Source organism: Scyliorhinus canicula, chromosome 1 (assembly GCF_902713615.1).
Source record: "Scyliorhinus canicula chromosome 1, sScyCan1.1, whole genome shotgun sequence".
NCBI classification, from domain to species: Eukaryota; Metazoa; Chordata; class Chondrichthyes; order Carcharhiniformes; family Scyliorhinidae; genus Scyliorhinus; species Scyliorhinus canicula.
This window is the reverse complement of record NC_052146.1, coordinates 62,714,216-62,735,547: the sequence shown is the minus strand read 5'-3', so window position 1 is coordinate 62,735,547 and position 21,332 is coordinate 62,714,216. Positions and strand designations below refer to the sequence as shown.

General features: G+C 49.1%; 1 protein-coding gene across 3 annotated transcripts in view; it reads left to right on the top strand.

Annotated features, from left to right (window-relative positions):
* Nucleotides 1-21,332, top strand: part of hnf1a (HNF1 homeobox a) — a 272,346-nt gene that overhangs the window by 112,328 nt on the left and 138,686 nt on the right. For all 3 annotated transcript variants that reach the window (XM_038791553.1, XM_038791567.1, XM_038791560.1), the window contains exon 5: nucleotides 19,199-19,356. In XM_038791553.1, coding sequence (XP_038647481.1) covers nucleotides 19,199-19,356 — 158 coding nt within the window. The remainder of the gene's footprint in view (nucleotides 1-19,198; nucleotides 19,357-21,332) is intronic.

Genomic DNA, 21,332 nt, shown 5'->3' with positions numbered 1-21,332 from the left:
TAATTCCAGGTGTTTTATTGAGTTTAAATTCCATCACCTGCCGTGGTGGGATTCGAACCCGGGTCCCCAGATCATCTGCCTGGGTCTCTGGATTACTAGTCCAACGACAATACCACTATGCCACCACCTCCCCATTACCATGAGGTATTGTCTCAAAACAAGGGCGATGGTTGGGATGCGAAATTGCTGTAACTTAATGTTGAGTTTAAGAGGCTTCAGGTGGCCTATTTGAAAGATAAGTTTACATCGAGTTTTATTGGAACGGTGTTGGAGGCCAAGGATAGAGAGGTCAGAGTGGGGCAGAGGATTAAAATAACAGTGACCAGATGCTCAGGGTCACATTTGTGAATGAACAGAGGTGTTTTTGCACTGATTTCCCAAACCTGCATTAGCTTTTCCCAATGTAATACCTCTAACACTTTCTAGTCCTGATGAACAGGCGTTAGCTTGAAATGTTAGCTGCCCTCAATAATTGGATTTCTCTCTTCCTGCCATGGAGGGAGGTGAATCATCCTGATTGCTTGCCAATGACCATGCCTGGAGGTGCATGTGTTGCAGATTTGAATGGTGGGGAGGTTTGAGTCTGAGATTTCCCACCACACCCTAATGCTGATTGTGTCTATATTTGCATCTAGACAATAGTCACCTAGGCACATTCCAGACCAAGAGAGTGCTGATGATGTGGACTCACACTCCAGCAAGGAGTCAAATCTCTCTGGAGATGGGTGGATACCTGGCAGAAAGAGGGAGAAACACTGCCAACCTGTTAATTGTAATATAATTTCCTATTGAGCGCCCCATTTAATGTCATAAAGTGATCCGAAAACACACCCAATCTGCATTCAGTGCCCCAGTGAACCGCCCCTAACATTTTCCAGTTCTGATGAACACAAAAGCTGACAATCAAGTGAAGCATTTGCTCATCAACTGTGAATGGTTTGGTGAGCAGCAATTAGCTTGTCAAGTTTGCCAAGTCTACGGCTGGGATTTGCCGACGGGATCTGCCGCAGAGGGGTGTCCACTGGATTTTGGTGGAACCGGATGATCCCGGCAGTGGGGCTGGGCTGGAAAATGCCACCCTACAGCACAGAAGCAGGCCACGCAGCTGAACTAAACTATACGAATGCTTCTGGTCCACACGCCTACTGCCACCGTTCCCCATCGCACTGCATCAGCAGATCCATCTATTCCTTTCTCTTTCCTGTACTTATCTAACTTCCCTTCAGATGAGTTCATATTATTGAGTTCAACTAGTCTTTCAGTACTTGCTAAATTCTCACTACTCTTTTGGGTTAACCTCCTGAATTTCCTATTGGAGCTAGTAGTGATTGTCTTATATTAATAATCTTTCATTTGGACTCCCCCATAAAGCGGAGATTTTTTTCCCACTAAGTCAACACCAAAGCCAATCTTTATGTTTTCTGACCAAACAGCCAGTTTCGATGTTGCATCAAGATTCTGGCAGCGTAAGGAAAGATAAGAAGGGAAATCATGGAAAGACCATTGCTTGGGGGAAATGGGAAGGAGGAAAGATATTACCTGGAAGCAAGACTAAAACACACTATAGGGCATGGACAACGAGGACAAAGAAAAGAAAACTGCAAAAGAGGGCAGTGGTGCATACAATTAACAGCAAATTGGAAAGTGAGCGATCATAGAACGATAGAATCCCTACAGTGCAGGAGACCATTCGGCCCATCGAGTCTGCACCGACCCTCTGAAACAGCACTCTACCTAGGCCCACGTCCCCCATCCTTTCCCCCTAATCCAGTAACTCCATCTAATCTTTTGGACACTAAGGGGCAATTTAGCATGGCCAATCCATGGGAACTTTGTTAAAATGTCATCCAGATAATTAAAAGCCTATTAACCCACCTTTCGACATTCCTATAGTCGCCCTTTCAGAGATCTACAACAATGCTGAGACATTGTAATAATGCAGACCTGTTAGGTGATGTTGCTGATCATCTTTGTTCTTTTTCATTACACTGTTGTGCTTTTCTGCCGAGTTTTGGCTTGCTTGCAATGCAACAAATTCCAAATTGCTTTGCTAACTTTCTTGAAATAAGTCATCTTGTAAATTTATTTCAGATCATCATAAAATGTCTGGCCACTTGAAACTGGAATAGTTCATATGTGCGTCCAGCTGCAACGGCTGATTAATTAGCTGAGGACTGGAAAGCAGGGATTTCTTCCCATTGTTAAGGTCTGGTGTGCAGTGATACCAAACTCAAAGTCCCATCCTTATTGCTCACATCATTAATGACTACTCATCTTTACCCAGTCAACCTGTGCTAGGAGATAAAAATGTATTCAGCATGTGGGCTACTACCAAGTAGTTAATCAGGAATCCAAGTATTGCAATGTTAGACACTGGCCTCTCATTTCAGGTACTGGCTCGGGATACAAGCCTCTTCTATCAGCTAGCTGTAGGCATCATGGGCGAAATTCTCCCCTACCCGGCGGGGCGGGGTATCCTGGCGTAGCAGAGTGGAGCCAACGACTCCGGCGTCGGGCCTCCCAAAGGTGTGGAATTCTCCGCACCTTTAGGGGCTAGGCCCACGCTGGAGTGGCTCCCGCTCCGCCGATGGTGCCAAAACTGGCGCCAACGGCCTTTGGCGTTACGCCGCCCAGCGTCGAGGCTGGCCGAAAGGCCTTCGCTGGTCCGCGCATGCCCCGGAGCATCGGCGGCCGCTGACGTCACCACCGGCGCATGCGCGGTGGAGGGTGTCTCTTCCACCTTCGCCATGGTGGAGGCCGTGGCAGCGGCGGAAGAAAAAGAGTGCCCCCACGGCACTGGCCCGCCAGCCGATCGGTGGGCCCCGATCGCGGGCCAGGCCACCATGGGGGCACCCCCCAGGGTCCGATCGCCCTGCGCCCCTCCCCCCCCCCCCAAGGACCCCGGGGGCCCGCTCACGCCGACAATCCCGCCGGCACAGAGGTGGTTTAAACCACGTCGATGGGATTGGCCTGTCAGTGGCGGGACTTTGGCCCATCATGGGCCGGAGAAACGCCGCGGGAGGCACGCCGATTGGCGGGGCGTGATTCCCACTCCCGCCGATTCCCGGGTGGCAGAGAATTTCGGCCACGGCGGGGGCGGGATTTACGCCGGCCCCGGGCGATTCCCCGACCCTGCGGGGGGTCGGAGAATTCTGCCCCATGTGTGGAAAGTACTGGTGCATTCTGAATCCAATTGCTTGAGTGTAGAGCACCTACAGTACAAAATTGGGCTATCATTCAGAGGGACCTAAGGGTGGTTGATGTGAATACACCATAGAACCATAGAAATAAGGAACAGGAGTGGGCCATTAAACTCATTGAGCCTGCTGCACAATTCAGTATGATCATTTCAACACTATACTTCCACTCTCTCTTTGATGCCTTTAGTGTCTAGAAATCTATCTATTTCCTTCTTAAAAACATTCTGTGAGTTGGCCCCCGCAGCCTTCTGTGGTAAAGAGTTCCCCAGGCTCACCGCCCCCTGAGTGAAGACATGTTTCCTCATTTCAGTTCTAAATGGCCGACCAATTATCCTGAGACTGGACTGGACTCTCTGATCCTGAGTCCAAGTGTTGACACCGTCGTAAACGCCGTTGCGTTTCCCGACGTTGACATGCCCTCAGGGTCAGCAATTCTGGCCCCTACGGCACTGGAGCGACTCATGCCACTCCAGCTGCTGATCCCGGCATCAACTGGGCGCCGCGGGGTCCATGCATGCGCAGTGGCACCAGCGCCAACGCATGCATGCGCAGTGGCTCCCTTTTCCGCGTCGGTCCCGACGCAACATGGTGCAGGGCTACAGGGGCCGCACGGAAGAAAGGAAGCCCCCAGCCCGAGAGGCCAGCCTGTCGATCAGTGGGCCCCGATCGCAGGTCTGGCCAGGGCGGCGGCCCCCCTGGGATTGGACGCCCCCCCCCCACAGGCCGCCTCCGGACCCTTCAACGCCGAGGTCCCGCCAGGTAAGACCAGTTTAGAATGGCGTCAGTGGGACTCGGGTTTTTTGTTACGGCCGCTCGGCCCATCACCGGCCGAGAATCGCCGGGGGGGGGAGAGGACGACCCATAGAGCGGCCCCTGACCGGCGCCAATGGCGCCGATTCTCCGCTCCGCGGAGATATGCGTCGGGGCGGCATGGCGCGATTCGCACCGGTAGCGGCAATTCTCCGGCCCAGCCCCGCGCTGAGAGAATCCCGCCCTGTGTCTCTTGTTCTAGATCATCCCAACCAGCCAGAGGAAACATTGGGCGGAATTCTCTCACCCGGGGCCCGGGCGGAGAATCGCTGGGACCGGCCGGAATCACTCCACGTCACTCCGACGGTGGTCTGCCAATTTTCCAGAGCGTGGAGAATCGCAGTCATTGGTGCTGCCGCGCTCTACGGGGCCCCACCCCGCGATTCTTGACCTGGGATGGGGTGAGCGGCCACGCTGAAAAAGCCGAGTCCCGCCGGTGCCGTCCACACCTGCTCTTACCCGGCGGGATCTCGGCGTGCATGCATCTGGGGGCAGCCTGGTGGAGGGCAAGGGTGGTCCGACCCCGGGAGGCCTCCGCTGTGGCCTGGCCCGTGATCGGGCCTACCGATCAGCTGGCCGGCCTCTCGGGCCTCTCTTTTGTTCCGCGCCGGCTTCTGTAGCCCTACGCCATGTTGCGTCTGGGCCGGCGCAGAAAAGGGAGCCACCGCGCATGCTCGCGTTGGCGCCGGTGCCACTATGCATGCGCGGGCCCTGCGGCGCCCATCTGATGCCAGGACCAGCAGCTGGAGCGGCGTGGGTTGCTCCAGTGCCTTGCTGGCCCCCTTTAGGGGTCAGAATTGCTGCTCCTGAGGCCATGTTGACGCCGTCGCGAAACGAGACAGCGTTTACGATGCCATCAACTCTTAGCCTCAGGATCAGAGAATCTCGACCATTATCCCTGTGTCCAGTCCATCCAGACCAGCCAGAATTTTATTATTTTGAGATCCCATCTCATTCTTCTACACTCCAGTGAGTACAAGCCTATTTCACCTAATCTCTCTTCATACGACAATCCTGCCATCCCAGCAATCAGAACCTTGGCTGCACCCGCTCTATGGCAAGCATATGAAGCAGTCCATGTCCAAATGTAGCAAGACCGGACATTGTCCAGGCTTGGGGTGACAAGTGACAAGTAACCTTAGCATCAAGCAAGTTGGCACAGTGGTCAGCACTGCAGCCTCACAACTCCTAGGTCCCAGGTTCGATCCCGGCTCTGGGTCACTGTCTGTGTGGAGTTTGCACATTCTCCCCATGATTGCGAAGGTTTCGTCCCCCCCCCCCCCCACAACCCAAAGATGTGCAGGGTTGGTGGATAGGCCACGCTAAATTACCCCTTAATTGGAAAAAATTATTGGATACTCTAAATTTTTTTTAAACCTTGGCGGCCCACAAATGACCATCTCCAACAAGAGAGAATCTAACCATCGCCCCTTGACATTCAATTCTATTACCATCACTGAGTCCCCCACAATCAACATCCTGGAGCTTATCATTTACCAGAAATTGAACTGGACTAGCCACATTAATACTGTGGCTACAAGAACAGTTCAGAGACTAGGTATACTGTGGCGAATAACTCACCTCCTGACGCCCACCCCGCCCTCCCGAAGCCTTTCCGCCATCTCCAAGGTGCAAGTCAGGAAAACGATGGAATACTTTCCACTTGCCTGGATGAGTGCAGCTCCAGCAACATTCAAGAAGCTTGATGCTATCCAGGACAAAACAGCCTGTTTGATTGCTCCCCCTTCCACAAACATTCACTCCCTCCATCACCGACAAACAGTGGCAGACCTGTGTACCATCCACAAGATGCACTGCAGGAACTCAACAAGGCTCTATAGGCAGCACCTTCCAAACACAACTTTACCATCTATGGACAAGAGCAGCAAATACTTGGGAACACCATGGTTCCCCTCCAAGCCACGCACCATCTTGAATTGGAAATATGTCGCCGTTCCTTCACTGTGGTTGGGTAAAAATCCTGGAACTCTCTCCCTAACAGCACATTGGGTGTACCTACACCTTAGGGACTGCAGCGGTTCAAGAAGGCAACTCACCACCACCTTCTGAAGGGCAACTCGGGATGGGCAGTAAATGTTGCCTTAACCAGCGACGCCCACATCCCATAAGTGAAAATCACTGTTGCAGAAGGTGCTCCACTGAGGAAGGAGGTGAGGCAGGGTAGAAGGAACATTGTTTCCCACGGGTGCCCGCATTGAGCAATTTATGTAGTCAGTACAACATGACACATTTCGTTAAAAATATTAAAATCTACCGACAAAACAGCCTTAATGACCCAGAATGAAAAGGAGCAATTTTAATCTAAACTATCCATTGGATGCCAGCTTCACTAGTCATTACAGTCCCCATACCTTTTGAAATTCCTGCGTAATGAGTTATGTTAAAATTTCCCCACAGAGTTTCCAATTCTGAGCAGTCACACATCTTGGGAAGGTCCTAAGGTTGATTGCTGGTCTGTAATGAACAGCTGATTTCAGCTGGAATAGTGACTGAATAGCAGCACTAAAGCTGGCTGCCATGTCGCGTAAATCTTCCCAGCGTTTCTGCTCCTGGGAGGAGAGTCCCAAACCAAAACAAAAACACATTTCCAAAGGGAATTGGAAAAATATTTGAGTGGGAAAAGGGTTATGGGAAAGAACACAGGAGTGGAACTAGATGATAGACCTACCACAGAGCCATCACAGATTTGATGGGTTGAATGGCCTCTTTCTGTGCTGTATGCGTCACTGCTATCCAGCAAGCCTCTTAAGGTTAGATAGGAGAAGCCAGGGTTAGCACCTTGGAGCAAACATAGAACATAGAACATTACAGTGCAGTACAGGCCCTTTGGCCCTCGATGTTGCGCCAACCTGTGAAACCACTCTAAAGCCCATCTACACTATTCCCTTATCATCCATATGTTTATCCAATGAACATTTAAATGCCCTTAATGTTGGCGAGTCCACTACTGTTGCAGGCAGGGCATTCCACGCCCGTACTACTCTCTGAGTAAAGAACCTACCTCTGACATCTGTCTTATATCTATCTCCCCTCAATTTAAAGCTATGCCCCCTCGTACTAGCCATCACCATCCGAGGAAAAAGGCTCTCACTGTCCACCCTATCTAATCCTCTGATCATCATGTATGCCTCAATTAAGTCACCTCTTAACCTCCTTCTCTCTAACGAAAACAGCCTTAAGTCCCTCAGCCTTTCCTCATAAGATCTTCCCTCCATACCAGGCAACATCCTGGTAAATCTCCTCTGCACCCATTCCAATGCTTCCACATCCTTCCTATAATGCGGCAACCAAAACTGCACGCAATACTCCAAATGCGGCCGCACCAGAGTTTTGTACAGCTGCAACATGACCTCATGGCTCTAATACTCAATCCCTCTGCCAATAAAAGCTAACATACCGTACGCCTTCTTAACAACCTTATCGACCTGGGTGGCAACTTTCAGGGATCAATGTACATGGACACCGAGATCTCTCTGCTCATCCACACTACCAAGAATCTTACCATTAGCCCAGTACTCTGTCTTCCTGTTATTCCTTCCAAAATGTATCACCTCACACTTTTCTGCATTAAACTCCTTTTGCCACCTCTCAGCCCAGCTCTGCAGCTTATCTATGTCCCTCTGTAACCTGCAACATCCTTCCGCACTGTCCACAACTCCACCGACTTTAGTGTCATCTGCAAATTTACTCACCCAACCTTCTACACCCTCCTTCAGGTCATATATAAAAATGACAAACAGCAGTGGCCCCAAAACAAATCCTTGTGGTACACCACTAGTAACTGAACTCCAGGCTGAACATTTCTCATCAACCACCACCCTCTGTCTTCTTCCAGCTAGCCAATTTCTAATCCAAACTGCTAAATCACCCTGAATCCCATGCCTCTGTATTTTCTGCAATAGCCTACCATGGGGAACCTTATCAAACGCTTTATTGAAATCCATATACACCACATCAACTGCTTTACCCTCGTCCACCTGTTTGGTCACCTTCTGAAAGAACTCAATAAGGTTTGTGAGGCACGACCTATCCTTCACAAAACCTTGTTGACTATCCCTAATCAAATTATTCCTTTCTAGATGATTATAAATCCTATCTCTTATAAACCTTTCCAAGACTTTGCCCACAACAGAAGTAAGTCTCACTGGTCTATAGTTACCGGGGTTGTCCCGGTATTCATTTAGCACCTCTCCTATCTCCTCGGACTCCACGCACAAAGGAGAAGGGTGTACAAAGCGACAAAAGGTTTAGATAAGTTTGGCAAATAAAATCCATACCCATTGACTGATGATACGGGGGGACACAAATTGAAAGTTTTGGCCAAGAGGGGTGGGGAAGGTGGTGGTGGAGGGGGGGGGGGGGGGGGGGTGCATGTGAGGAAGAACAAATAATGGCCTGGAACTTGCTGTCTACAAGGGTGGTAGAGGCAAAGATGATTAATGGTGTCATGAGGGAATCGGGTGGACACTGGAAGGATATAAAATTTCAGGATTATGGAGATAGAGCTGGGTCATGGGATTGATTGGACTGCTCTACAGAGGGCCAGCATGGACACCATGGACCAAAGGGTATGACTATAAGGTGCATTGAACTAACATTGGCTGAGAGCTGGACAGAGCTCAACTCTGATGTTGGACAGTTATTGGCACTCCCCCTCCAAGCTCAGCCCTTAGGAATGGGCTACGATGTTCAAGTGCCCATGGAACTATTACCAGAAGAAGTCAGGAGTGCAGACACTGGGAGAAAATTAAAGGAGATAACATGGGAAGAATGATGTGGAGTAGAAAAAATACTTTCTGACCCAAAACCCTCAATTTCCAATGTGATTTGTGGTGATTTGAACAATTTGTTTTGCTTTTGGATGACTGGGAAAGAAATTATGTGGAAAAGGTACAGTGACACATCCCAATTTAGGAATAGTCAATCAAACCGCACAAAACAACAGGCGTTGACCAATTCGACCAGACCTAATTCTTTGCGGAATTAAAGAAAAAAATAACTGGAAAAATATCAGGCTGTACAGAAGAAATTTAAATTCAGCTGACAGCACCAGCCACTGTCTGTCCCAGCCTCACTCCCCAGTGTAAAATTCTAGTTAGAAACAGAGAAAATAGGAGGAGGAGTTAAGTGCTTTAACTTCCTCTTTTTCTCAGCAGAAAGTACTTAACAGCATTTGATGTGAGCATGAGCTGTCAGTCATAGCTAGATGTTTATAAACATTGTGGTTAGTTTTACAGTATGGTATTTGAGATTAATTTATGCATGAATGAAATGAAATTAAACAATCCAGACATCTGGCTGTCTGGAAGCTGTCAATTACAGCCTAGTAAAAGCGATTTCTCTTTTAAATGAACCTTGCAGATCAAAGGATCTGAGGTGATCTGATGGGCTGGTTTAGCACAGTGGGCTAAATAGCTGGCTTGCAATGCAGAACAAGGCCAGCAGCGCGGGTTCAATTCCCGTACCGGCCTCCCGGAACAGGTGCCGGAATGTGGCGACTAGGGTCTTTTCACACTAACTTTGTTGAAGCCTACTTGCGACAATAAGTGATTATTATTATTATTATGCGTTTTTTGATTTCTATGAAGTCACAGCTGCTGCTTTCTCTGCCTGAGAAGGAGCTGTAAGGGACAGGTGAGTTTTAAAGCAGTGATTTTTTTTCACTGTTTCTGTCGGGACTACTCTTTATCTTCAGGCAGTTGTGACTGATGCCGGTGCGGGGGGGGTGGGGGGGGGGGGTGGCAGTCACTGTTTCGTGGGTGGGGTGGTCGGGTCACTCCCATGCGTGCGTACTGTGGAGGGGCGATGACCCAGAAATTCCCATGGTGGGAGTGGCATTAATTATGTTGCGGGGGGACAGCTGCCAGACCTTGCTGTGGGGTCGCTCACTGAAAATGGCCACCCGATTGCAGGATTCGTGACGGAATCCGTCGCAATCCTCGCCATGCATAACTTAGCATGGCAAGGGACAGAGAATCGCCTCTGGCCACTGCTTCCAGCACGTGCGCAAACCAGAGGAGATTCAACTCTGACGGGAAAATAATGGGTGGGATTCTCTTATTGCCGATGCGGAAATCGGGTTCGACGATTGGCCGGAGAATCTGTTTTTACGCCGAAATCAGGGGCGCAATTCTGCATCCGTATCTGCAGGTAAAGCTGACGGCTTTACATGGAGCGGCTGCTAGCTCCCACCAGGCAGTGCTTCAGTTCAGGGACGCTGCTGACCTTTTAGTCGTAAGGCCAGACGCTTCCTCCGGACATAGCCGCAAAATCGGAGAATCCAGCACAGAGTCACCTGAACGGAGAATTCCATTCACAATGTTTTGGCCTCAATTGCTTCCTGTGGTAGCGAATTCCACAGGCTCACCACTCTCTGAGTGAAGAAATTTCTCCTCATCAAATTTCAATAAGGTTCCTACAAACTAGAGGACATGAACTTAACTTAGTGAAATGTAAATTTTAAATAGATTTTTGCGAGAAATTTTTTTTATAAAAAGGCTGAGGCATCTTTGGAATTATCTTCCATAAAGATTTATATGTATATGCACAGAATGGGAAGCAAGGGATTTTGTGAGCAAAATTGCCTTGACAAGACCTTTTTTCATGATTTAGTCATAGAATCCCTCCAATGCAGAAGGAGACCATTCGACCCATTGAGTGCACCGATCTACTCAACCCTAGACCGTAACCCCGTAACCTAACCTGCACATTAAGGGGCAATTTATCAAGGTCAATCCAACTAGCCTGCACATCTTTGTTCTTGGTTTTCCTACCACCATCTCCCACACTCTCCTCACAGTAAGACATTGAAATTACAGCCATAGATAAAGGCATAGGTAATCACATTCACTGTGACTGGGACCAAAAAAATACACAGACAGTGAATGGTGTTACTGTTCATGAGTCGGGTACAGTATTTTGTTCAGTTGCCTTTAAACTTCAAAGAGAAGATGTCTCAGAGCTTCTTCCAACCAGATTTTTGCTCTACATTAGGGAGGGTTGAGGATGAGACAGGTTGTACACGTTTTGTCAGCGGCGCAAGCTTGCTGAAACCTTGGCCAGAATTTTAAGCCCCCCCCCTCACCAACCACCGGGCTTTTAGGTGGGGAGGGGTGGGAGGGAGTGTGAAATTGAAGGAATGGGATTCCCTCCGGATTCCCGCCTGCACCGACCACACAATGATGTTATGCTGAGTGGACAAGAGCTCGGCTGGGAAACCTTTCCTTGCCCCAAGTGAAGCTCACAAGTGGATTGAACTTGAATGAGGGAAGGCCAATAATCAACAGATTTACATCTCGGGCGGGCAGGGGGTGGGGGGTTGCACGGTCCTCCATCAGAATCCCCCTTCTGAAGTTGGACACCATCTCCTTAAGGTTCCGTGACCTTCAGACCACCGTACCTCTTCCCGGCCCCTCTCCTGAAACTCTGACCATCCCCTTTGCGGCCCACCTTCCGCCTTCCCTACCCTTTCTGCCCTCGGACACCTTGAACTTGCCTGGTCCTCTGGTGCTTAATCTCCGGCATTCTCCTGCATTTCTTCGTCTGTACACTACAGCACTATCATTGCAGGGACCGGAGAGTTGTCGACCAATCCTCCTGAGCAAGGGGCAGAGGTCCAGCATGAAGCCACTTAACAGCTCTTCAAGCGTGAAATGGCTGCGCGGCACTCTGAGTCAGCGGGCACGTGCTTCCTGCCAACTCTTCCGACGGTATGAAGCGAGACCCCGCCATCCGAGAAATTCAGGGCCATATCCTTTCCGTGATTTACACTTTTTTAGATAATTTAACCATAAGCTCTGCTCAGTCCAACCTTTCCTATCTGCTCTGGAAAATGGTTGACTCAAGCTGCTGTGTGATCATGTGGCTGCCAGCAGCCCTCCAGTGACCAATCTTGATATGTCAACCGAAATGGTGAATGGCAGAAGGCTGATCCACACACCAGCCAGAGTCCCCATCCGGCCCTCACCCAATGTTCACAGGTACAGGCTGATATTTCTACCCATGTTGTTGTGAGGCATTGAAATCAACTGTCGTGCCCTTACTGCCATGTAGGTTGAAACCTTTCTTGAAGAATTATTGGCAGTAATGTTACTTCACCACTTCAAAGTTATGGAGCTGAGGTAGCAAAGCTGCAGCTTGTTGACACCAGCACAGTAACCCTACTTCAGCATTTACTTCCACTTTAAAAAAAAATATATATTTTTATTCTCCTCCTTTTTCACATTTCTCCCAAATTTACACCCACCAACAATAAACAATGATCAGTAATGAATGCAATATTAATCCCCATATCAATAACAACGATCCCATCCTCCCACCAAACTCCCAAACAACTTCCCACATGTTAACATAAACAAATAACAAAAAGTAATCAGGATTCACCCATAGTCACCATTAACACATACAGTCAGTCCCCCTCCCCCAGCCCTCCCAACGCCCTCCCCCCCAATGTTCGATGTAATCCAATTCTCGAAAGTGCATAATGAATAACACCCATGAATTGTAGAACCCCTCCATCCTTCCCCTCAATTGCAAATTTGACCTTCTCAAGAGTCAAGAATTCCTGCATGCCCCCCCCCCCCGCCCTGCCAGGGCACAGGATGGAGAGGTTGATCGCCACCCTAACAGGATCCGCCTTCTGGCGATCAACGAGGCGAAGGCTACAACATCTGCCTCCGCATTTGTTTCCAATTCCGGTTGGTCCGACACCCTGAATATGGCCTCCCGAGGGCCCGGGTCCAGTTTCACGTGCACCACTTTAGAGATTACCCTAAACACCTCCTTCCAGTTAATTCAGCTTTGGACAGGACCAAAACATATGAATGTGGTTTGCAGGCCCCCCCGTTGCAACGTTTACACACATCGTCTATCCCCTCAAAGAGCCGGCTCATCCTCGCCCTTGTGAGGTGCGCTCTATATACCACCTTTAGCTGTATCACCCCCAATCTCGCGCACAAAGTGGAGGCGTTCACCGTCCGGAGCACCTCACACTAGAACTCCTCCTCCATACCCTCTCCCAACTCTTCCTCCCACTTTTCCTTGATTACTTCCACTTTTTAATTCTGTTTTATAAACCCCATAGCTAATTTTGAGTCTCATTCAATTATCTCTCTGCTTCCTTAAATGTGTACAAACCAATCCCTCCAACAGCATCAAATATTTACCAGTGAGTTCACAATTAACATGCTGACACTTGGGCTCATGATAACAAGACTGGTTACCTTGTATTCGAGATATCGGGCTGGATTCTCCATTCCTGAGACTGGGATTATCTGGCCGCGTATGCCCGCCGACCGGAGAAGACCGCCCGAGGTCAGTGGGCTTTCCCATTGCCCGTGTCGCGCTCGTGGCGATGTTGCGGCGGGCGGGGCAGAAGAATCCAATCTAAGTGTTGACACTGGGCAGGATTCGTGGACTCCCATGACAGCAAAACTGGCGCCGCACCTGGACAGACTCAATGACTGTGGAGGGGCTAGCACCGTTGCTACGTGGAACACAATTGATTCTACTGACGAGCTGCAGCCGCTTATACATACTTTACTCCCCATATACACTCATCCCAGCCAACAAGTTGGCACTGGTTGCGCTGGAACGTATCCATTCCACTGATGGGTCAGCTGGGGCCCGAAGGCACCTTGGGGGGTGCCCTGGGGGGGAGACCCATACGACCTGTGGCTCTAAGTTCACAGTGATCAGCCAGCAGCGTGTGCAGCCGCGGCAATGGTATTCTGTGCCCGTCCACCCTGACCTCACAGCCCACCCCTTCTGACCAAACCCCGCTACTACCCCAACCCTGGCAGAAGAACCCTGGCCAGCGGCCCGACTGTCAGCAAACTATGGTGATGTTGGACACTTTCTGTACCCCCTCTCTCCCCATCAGCAGCCACGGCACCTGTTTCTCAATTTTTTAAAGCGCAAGTGAACCTCACTGTCGGGAATTTGCCCCAGTGGAAGTGGAGAAATGCAGAGGCCCCGGAGAATACCAGGTTGGACCTGCTAATGATATGCCAACAGTGTTTACTGTACATACATTTTGGAACGCATTGATGCTGCTGCCAAGGCAACGGTGAATTGCGATTTGGCGTAAACCTGTGCCCACCACGATTTTGGCATCGGAACCGATTCTCTGCTAAATCACGTTTCCTAAATCAGCAGACAGTGTATCCGGCCCATGAACTATGAGGTGAGACGGGAGTGACTTGGGATTTTCAGGATTAAAGGTAGTACCTCGGATAAGTGGCGTGATTCTCCGGTCTTCCAGCCGTGTTTCTCGGCCACGCGCCTTTCGCTGGCAGCGGGATTCTCTTTTCTCGCCACTTGTCAATGGGATTTCCCATTGAAGCCATCACAGGCCTCCAGGAAACCCACACACGGAAAAGATAATTCCGACTATAATCTTATACAAGGTAGTAATCACAGTAAGAAGTCTTACAACACCAGGTTAAAGTCCAACAGGTTTGTTTCAAACATGAGCTTATGGAGCACTGCTCCTTCCTCAGGTGAATGGAGAGGTATGTTCCAGAAACATTTATATAGACAAAGTCAGAGATGCCGGACAATGCTTGGAATGCGAGCATTTGCAGGTAATCAAATCATTACAGATCCAGAGATAGGGGTAACCCCAGGTTAAAGAGGTGTGAATTGTCTCAAGCCAGGACAGTTGGTAGGATTTTGCAAGTCCAGGCCAGATGGTGGGGGGTGAATGTAATGCGACATGAATCCAAGATCCCGGTTGAGGCCGCACTCATGCGTGCGGAACTTAGCTATATGTTTTTGCTCGGCAATTCTGCGTTGTCGCGTGTCCTGAAGACCGTCTTGGAGAACGGGCATCGTGCAACAATCACCAGGCAGGAATGTTCCCTTCCAGTCGGGGAACACATCAGCAGTCAAGGGCATTCAGCCTCTGATCTCCGGGTAAGCGTTCTCCAAGGCGGCCTTCAGGACACGCGACAACGCAGAATTGTCAGCTTCGAATGTCCCCCAGCATTATATTTTTTTTCTTTGGATTGTGGCCAATGCTGTCAAGGCCAGCATACCCAGCCCGTTCCTAGAAGAGGTGACCAACTGAGTGGTTTGGCTTCAGAAAGCAGCCCTAACCACATTGATGTAGGACTGGAGTCACATATAGGGCAGACATAGAAAGAATTCATCCCTAAAATACGATAATTAACTAATTGGGTTTTTATGACAACCCAAAAGCATTTAGATTATCAGTGTTCCATGTGGGGATTGGAATTAATATTCTTTAGATTACTCGTCCAGTAACATAGCCATTTCGTTATGGCACCCTGGGAACTTTGCGATTTGGAAAGAGAGCATTGCCGTAGGTCTGGAGTTATCTGTCGGTCAGACATAGATCATAGAATTTACAGTGTAGAAGGAGGCCGTTCGGCCCATCGAGTCTGCAACGGCTCTTGGAAAGAGCACCCTCCCCAAGCCCACACCACCCTATCCCCATAACGCAGTAACTCCACTCAACCAACACTAAGGACAATTTTGGACACTTAAGGGCAATTTAGCACGGCCAATCCACCTAATCTGCACATCTTTGGACTGTGGGAGGAAACCGGAGCACCCGGAGGAAACCCACGCACACACGGGGAGAACGTGCAGGCTCCGCACAGACAGTGACCCAGACGGGAATCGAACCTGGGACCCTGGAGCTGTGAAGCAATTGTGTTAACCACTATGCTACTGTGCTGCCCCTGCAGACCAAGCAAGAATGCCAGATTTTTTCCCTCAAGGGCATCAGTGAACCAGATGGGATTTTACAACAATTGACAAAGGTTTCAAGGTCATTGTTAGACTATTAATTCTAGATTTTTATTGAATTTAGATTTCAACATTTGCCTTGGCAGAATTTGAACCAGGGTCCCCAGAGCATTAGATTGGCTCTCTGAATTACCACGCCACTGCCTCCCCTGACTTGTTACAAAGTGCCGTTTTAATTTCTGAAACAGCATCCTTTGGTGCTGATAAAGGTCACATCTCCTCACTTTTATCACCAGCATCAGCACCAAGCTAGGTACCATATGGATTAGATGCTGAGCAATAGTTCTTCTTGTTGCCCCAGCAACATGCTTTCATTGAATGTCAGGCCAGCACCTCCTGTTGCATAAGTATAACGTTTATATACCCACACCAACGTGTCAATATTTTCATTCAATTATGTTGCCATTTATCCCGGTATCTGCTTGGGTCTCACCCCCACAACCTGAGGATGTGCAGCATGGGTAGATTGGCCACGCTAAATTGCCCCTTAATTGGAATTTTAAAAAAAGAAAAAAGAAAAATAATAAGAAAATAATAACGGGCACGATCTTTCCAAAAGGGAGCAAAGTCCCCAAGTGAGCACGTTTAGTCGCGTGTTTCCCGGCACTTGCAGCACCAAGAAACACATGGCTATTCAACATGACTCGCTTTGAAAAAGGGGCCTTAATGGAGAACGCGGAGCGTTCCCGATCTCCGAGGCCCCGAAAATAAACCCCAACCTACCCCCATCGGCCTCAATGCAACATGGGAGGGTCTCCCAGAGCCTCCCCACACCCCCTGTGGCCATACCTGGCCCAATCACGCATGTGCAAAAAAATGCCAGCTTGGCAGTGCCAACCTAGCACCCCAGCAATGTCCATGCCAGCTGGCAGTGTCACCTGGGCACCCAGGATATTACATACATATTACATAGAATTTACAGTGCAGAAGGAGGCCATTCGGCCCATCGAGTCTGCACCGGCTCTTGGAAAGAGCACCCTACCCAAGGTCAACACCTCCACCCTATCCCCATAACCCAACCCAACACTAAGGGCAATTTTGGACACTAAGGGCAATTTATCATGGCCAATGCACCTAACCTGCACACCTTTGGACTGTGGGAGGAAACCGGAGCACCCAGAGGAAACCCACGCACACACGGGGAGGATGTGCAGACTCCACACAGACAGTGACCCAAGCCGGAATCGAACCTGGCACCCTGGAGCTGTGAAGCAATTATGCTATCCACAATGCTACCGTGCTGCCCAGGAGCACTGCCAGGATGGAAGACTGGTAGAGCCAGGGCCCCACCCTGCCCAAAGGGCAAGCAGCTGGGGTCTCCAAATCCTTGCCATTCCATCTGGGGACAAGTACCAAACAGCACTCACCCAAGGTCCCCAAGGCAAAGGAGTTGAATCCCAAAATCACAGGTGCCTTGGGAATGTGCACATTAGAGTAAGGCTTACTGCCCCGCTCCAATATGCAGATTTGCTAAAAGTTACCCCGCCACTTGTGGGCTGGATTCCCCTTGTAATGTCTCGCAAGATTGCATTGAATCGAGGCATTGCGAGCCGGGTGGATCTTGGGAGCGGGGTCTACCGCCTTTCACCGGCCACACTACGCCATGCAGAGCTGCTTTATCGACGCAGCATGGCTGGAAGATCGCGCCGTATGTTGGCAATTAGGTCTTAGTTTGTCTGAATTGAGGGTAGTTTGGTGCTGAGGACCTGGGCCAACTGGATAAGTAAATAGGTAAAGTTGCTGAAGTCCCAGGTAACCACAGGCTGCTTTCTCCTTTGAGGGGGAGAATTGATTGGTTGTGATTTCCTGAGGGTAAGATTGAGGAGGCTGGGCCTACAAGAATTACCTCAGCCGGTATAGGGATTGAACTGATGCTGTTGATTTCCCTCTGTATCATGAACTTTCTGTATCATGAACCAGCCCCTCCCAACTGGATAGATCAGATTTGTTCCATAAAGCTACCTGGCAGCCATTATGGAGTGATTTTCACCCTGGACAGGACTCAAACCCATGTCCTGGACATATAAAAGCAGAGCGCTCACCTATCATAACAAAAATAGCAATCCATCTCACCCAAGGAATTCGACCAATTTTGTTTTGTAGGTGGAAAAATGCCTTAATCCACGTCTGGGAAATGAGTGTAGCCAGTGGGAAAGATAAAAGGAAGTCAGTGCAAAGCTTGACTGTTCTGCATTGCTCGGCTATGTGATCTGCTGAATGTTACAGTTTCAAATTTGTGCAAAATCAAACCATAGTAAATGTAATTCACTGGTGGTTGTATTGTGTACGATTACCTGTCCTCATATTTATCATCGGACTCCCTAGATATTCACAAAATCACAGGGCAAGTGGAGCTGCCACATCTCAGCCCATTCACCTCGGGCAGGGATGGAGACTTACAGACTCCTACTCAGAGCACTCCAAAGTGTGCACTTTGTTTTGTACCATATATTGTGAATTGTGTTTGCCTCCTCCTTTCTAATGCTCCTTCCATTAACCCTTCATAGCTCATTCCGCTGCCTTAAAAACCTGCTGAAAGCCTACCTTATTGACCAAGTTTTGAGCCATCTTTTCTGACTTCCCCCATCGTGTTTCAGCATTCATTCCTCCATCATGAGTGGCTTGGTGGCACAGTGGTCAGCACTGCTGCCTCACAGAGTCAGGGACCCAGGTTCGATTCCAGTCTTGGATGGCTGTGGAGTTGACACATTCTCTCCATGCCTGCGTGGGTTGCCTCCGGGCGCCCCGGTGTCCTCCTGCAGTCTAAGGATGTGCAGGTTAGGTGGATTGTCCGTGCTAAATTGCCCCTTAGTGCCGGAAAGGTTTGGTGGGTGTAGGGTGGGGGAGTGGGCTCAGATAGAGTGCTCTTTCGGAGGGTCAGTGCAGATGTGATGGGCCAAAGGGGCTCCTTTTACACTGTCGGGATTCAATGATCTAATCTATTTATTGAACACCCCACCTCATCCCCACTCCACCAACTGATTACTCTTCAACTTCCTCTGTGTTATATTATTTCTAAAGCCTGCATAAAAGCAATTTGTTCTTGAGTTTATTTTATTCCATGTTTGATTTAAGATATTGTTAGCAACAGTATTGGAAGTGGACATTGGTGCTCAGTGTTGTTTGCCGACGTCAATGACATTCACGCAACTGTGATGTAACAAGTTCATTGAGAACTACTTTGAAGATTACAAAAGTTAAATAATATGGCCAGTTACATGGCTGCCTATCGCATATCGTTCAAATGTCTTGACAACTGAAGAAAACACTGTGCTCAACATCTGCCCCTCAGTATCCATCATTCCCACAAGATGTCTATAGGACTGATATTTATCGCTCATGATGAGTGCTTTTCAGTAAGTCCCCTAAATTCTCTTCTTTTTTTCTCCCGATAGGAATAAGGTACGGGCAGCAAGCGTCCAATGATGTTGTGCCTCAATCTGTTAGTCACCAGGGTAACAGCACCATGGTGACAACTCACACTGTACTCCAACCTGTTTCTCCACCCGGCCTGGAACCAAGCCACAGCTTGTTGACTACAGATACTAAACTGGTAAGTGCGTCAGGAATTTTAGAATCACGATCAGTTATGTAGGAGGACGTTGTCATCAGAGAGATGACGGTGTGTCTTGTCAACACAGTCGTATTCCACAGGTTGTACTCTCGAGCACCTTGCTCTCATTGTACATCTTAATACTTAAAAGATAAAGACCCTTTATTGTCACAAGTAGGTTGACATTAACACTGCAATGAAGTTACTGTGAAAAGCCCCTAGTCGCCACATTCTGGCACCTGTTCGGGTACACTGAGTTGATATGGGAATTGAACCCATGCTGCTGGCCTTGTTCTGCATCACAGACCCAGCTGTCTAGCCCACTGAGCTAAACCAGCCCCTACTTGGTTGTTTATTAAATGGACGGAATCTTTCAGCCCCACCCACTGGGATTTTCCAATTCTGCCGAAGTCATCGGAAGTTTGAACAGCTGTTCTCATTTTCCGGTCTCAGCTCTCACCGTGATGGGGCCGGAAAGTTTCGCCTCATGTTCCTATTTGAAAGCTTTAAGGGCTTGATGCTTGACAGAAACCAGAACGTCTATCATCATCCACAATCTTTGGTGGTTACTATTATAGATGCATTACTAGCTTAAACTGGGCGCCTGTTGAATTGTGGGGGTGACATCTAGGTTCCCCCTCCCCCCCACCCCCGCTGATGTGTTTGAAGGCTGGGGGGTTGGGGACGGGAAGGGGCGAGATGAGGAATATAATGTGTGTGGCTGGGCAGGACAGAAGGAAGGTGACCACCCCGGCAGGTTTTATCGCGTGGGCTAAATGCAGGCAGGAAAGGGGCAGGGGTGCCTTCATTGTGCCTCATCGGGGGTACCCCTAGCCAAGATTGTACATCACCCGCCCCACGATCTGCCTCCTCACCAGTCATAAATCTCAAGCCTTGTAAACCTGGTACCCCACCTCTGCCACCTCCGGCAGCCTGAAGTGCCAGGACTCGCCCGCCGTTCAGCTACCTCACTCTGGTAGGCCAACGGCAGCAGAGCCATTAGCTGCACTTTAGAATTCTCTTCTTAAACTCTTTCACCGTTAAAATCTACCTCTTCAGCCACGCCTTGGGTTAGCTTCCCAATATTCCTCCTGTTTCATGCTCCACTTCATTACCTCCAAGTTGCTGTGGCCAATTTTAACGGTAAGCTTGCCAATGGTAAATGGTGGCATTGGAAATAACAGTCCAGTCCAAAGCTACCCCCTCCCCACCAGCCCTGCGCGCACACACCTATCAACTCCCCACTGAGTTTCTGTTTTGCTTGTAATGGAGAACACACCTCTTGGGGAAACATCCTGCTTCTCTAAACCAAGATTGCCTGTGTTTCAATGTGATCACTAAGTGTGTGCACGGCTACATCAGGAACCTAACCAGCAGAAAGCTGTGCAGCTTATCGGCAACGATCACTGCTGGGTTCCCTCCTGACTGGGCCGGCGATGACAGCACTATTCATACACTGACTTATCGTGTTACTTAGAGTCAGATATGAAGAATGTCATCTTCCAGTGACAGGTCCTTGTGACATGAATGAACCAGACAGTTTGTGCAGTCACTAACAGCATTGTGGAGCCTCTGGAGGTGAAGGACAAAGTGTCCAATTAATCACAATTAAAATTAATTAGGGTTATCTAGATGAATTAAATGACATCCTGACTGTGACAAAGATCCTCTTCTATCTTGATCTGTCTCCAGCTTTTGACACAGTTGACCTGCACTGCCCTCCTCCAACACCTCTCCATTATTCCCCAGCTAGTGGGGGTACTAGCCTGGTTCCATTTATCTTAACCTAATCATTCTTTTTCAATTATTTTGTGGAATGTGGGTATCGTTGGCTTGGCCAGTATTTGTTGCCCATCCCTAATTACTCTTGAGAAGGTGGTGATGAGCCACCTTCTTGAATTGCTGCAGTCCATCTGGTGTAGTTACACCTACAGTGCTGTTGGGGAGGGAGTTTCAGGATTTTTATCCAGTGACAG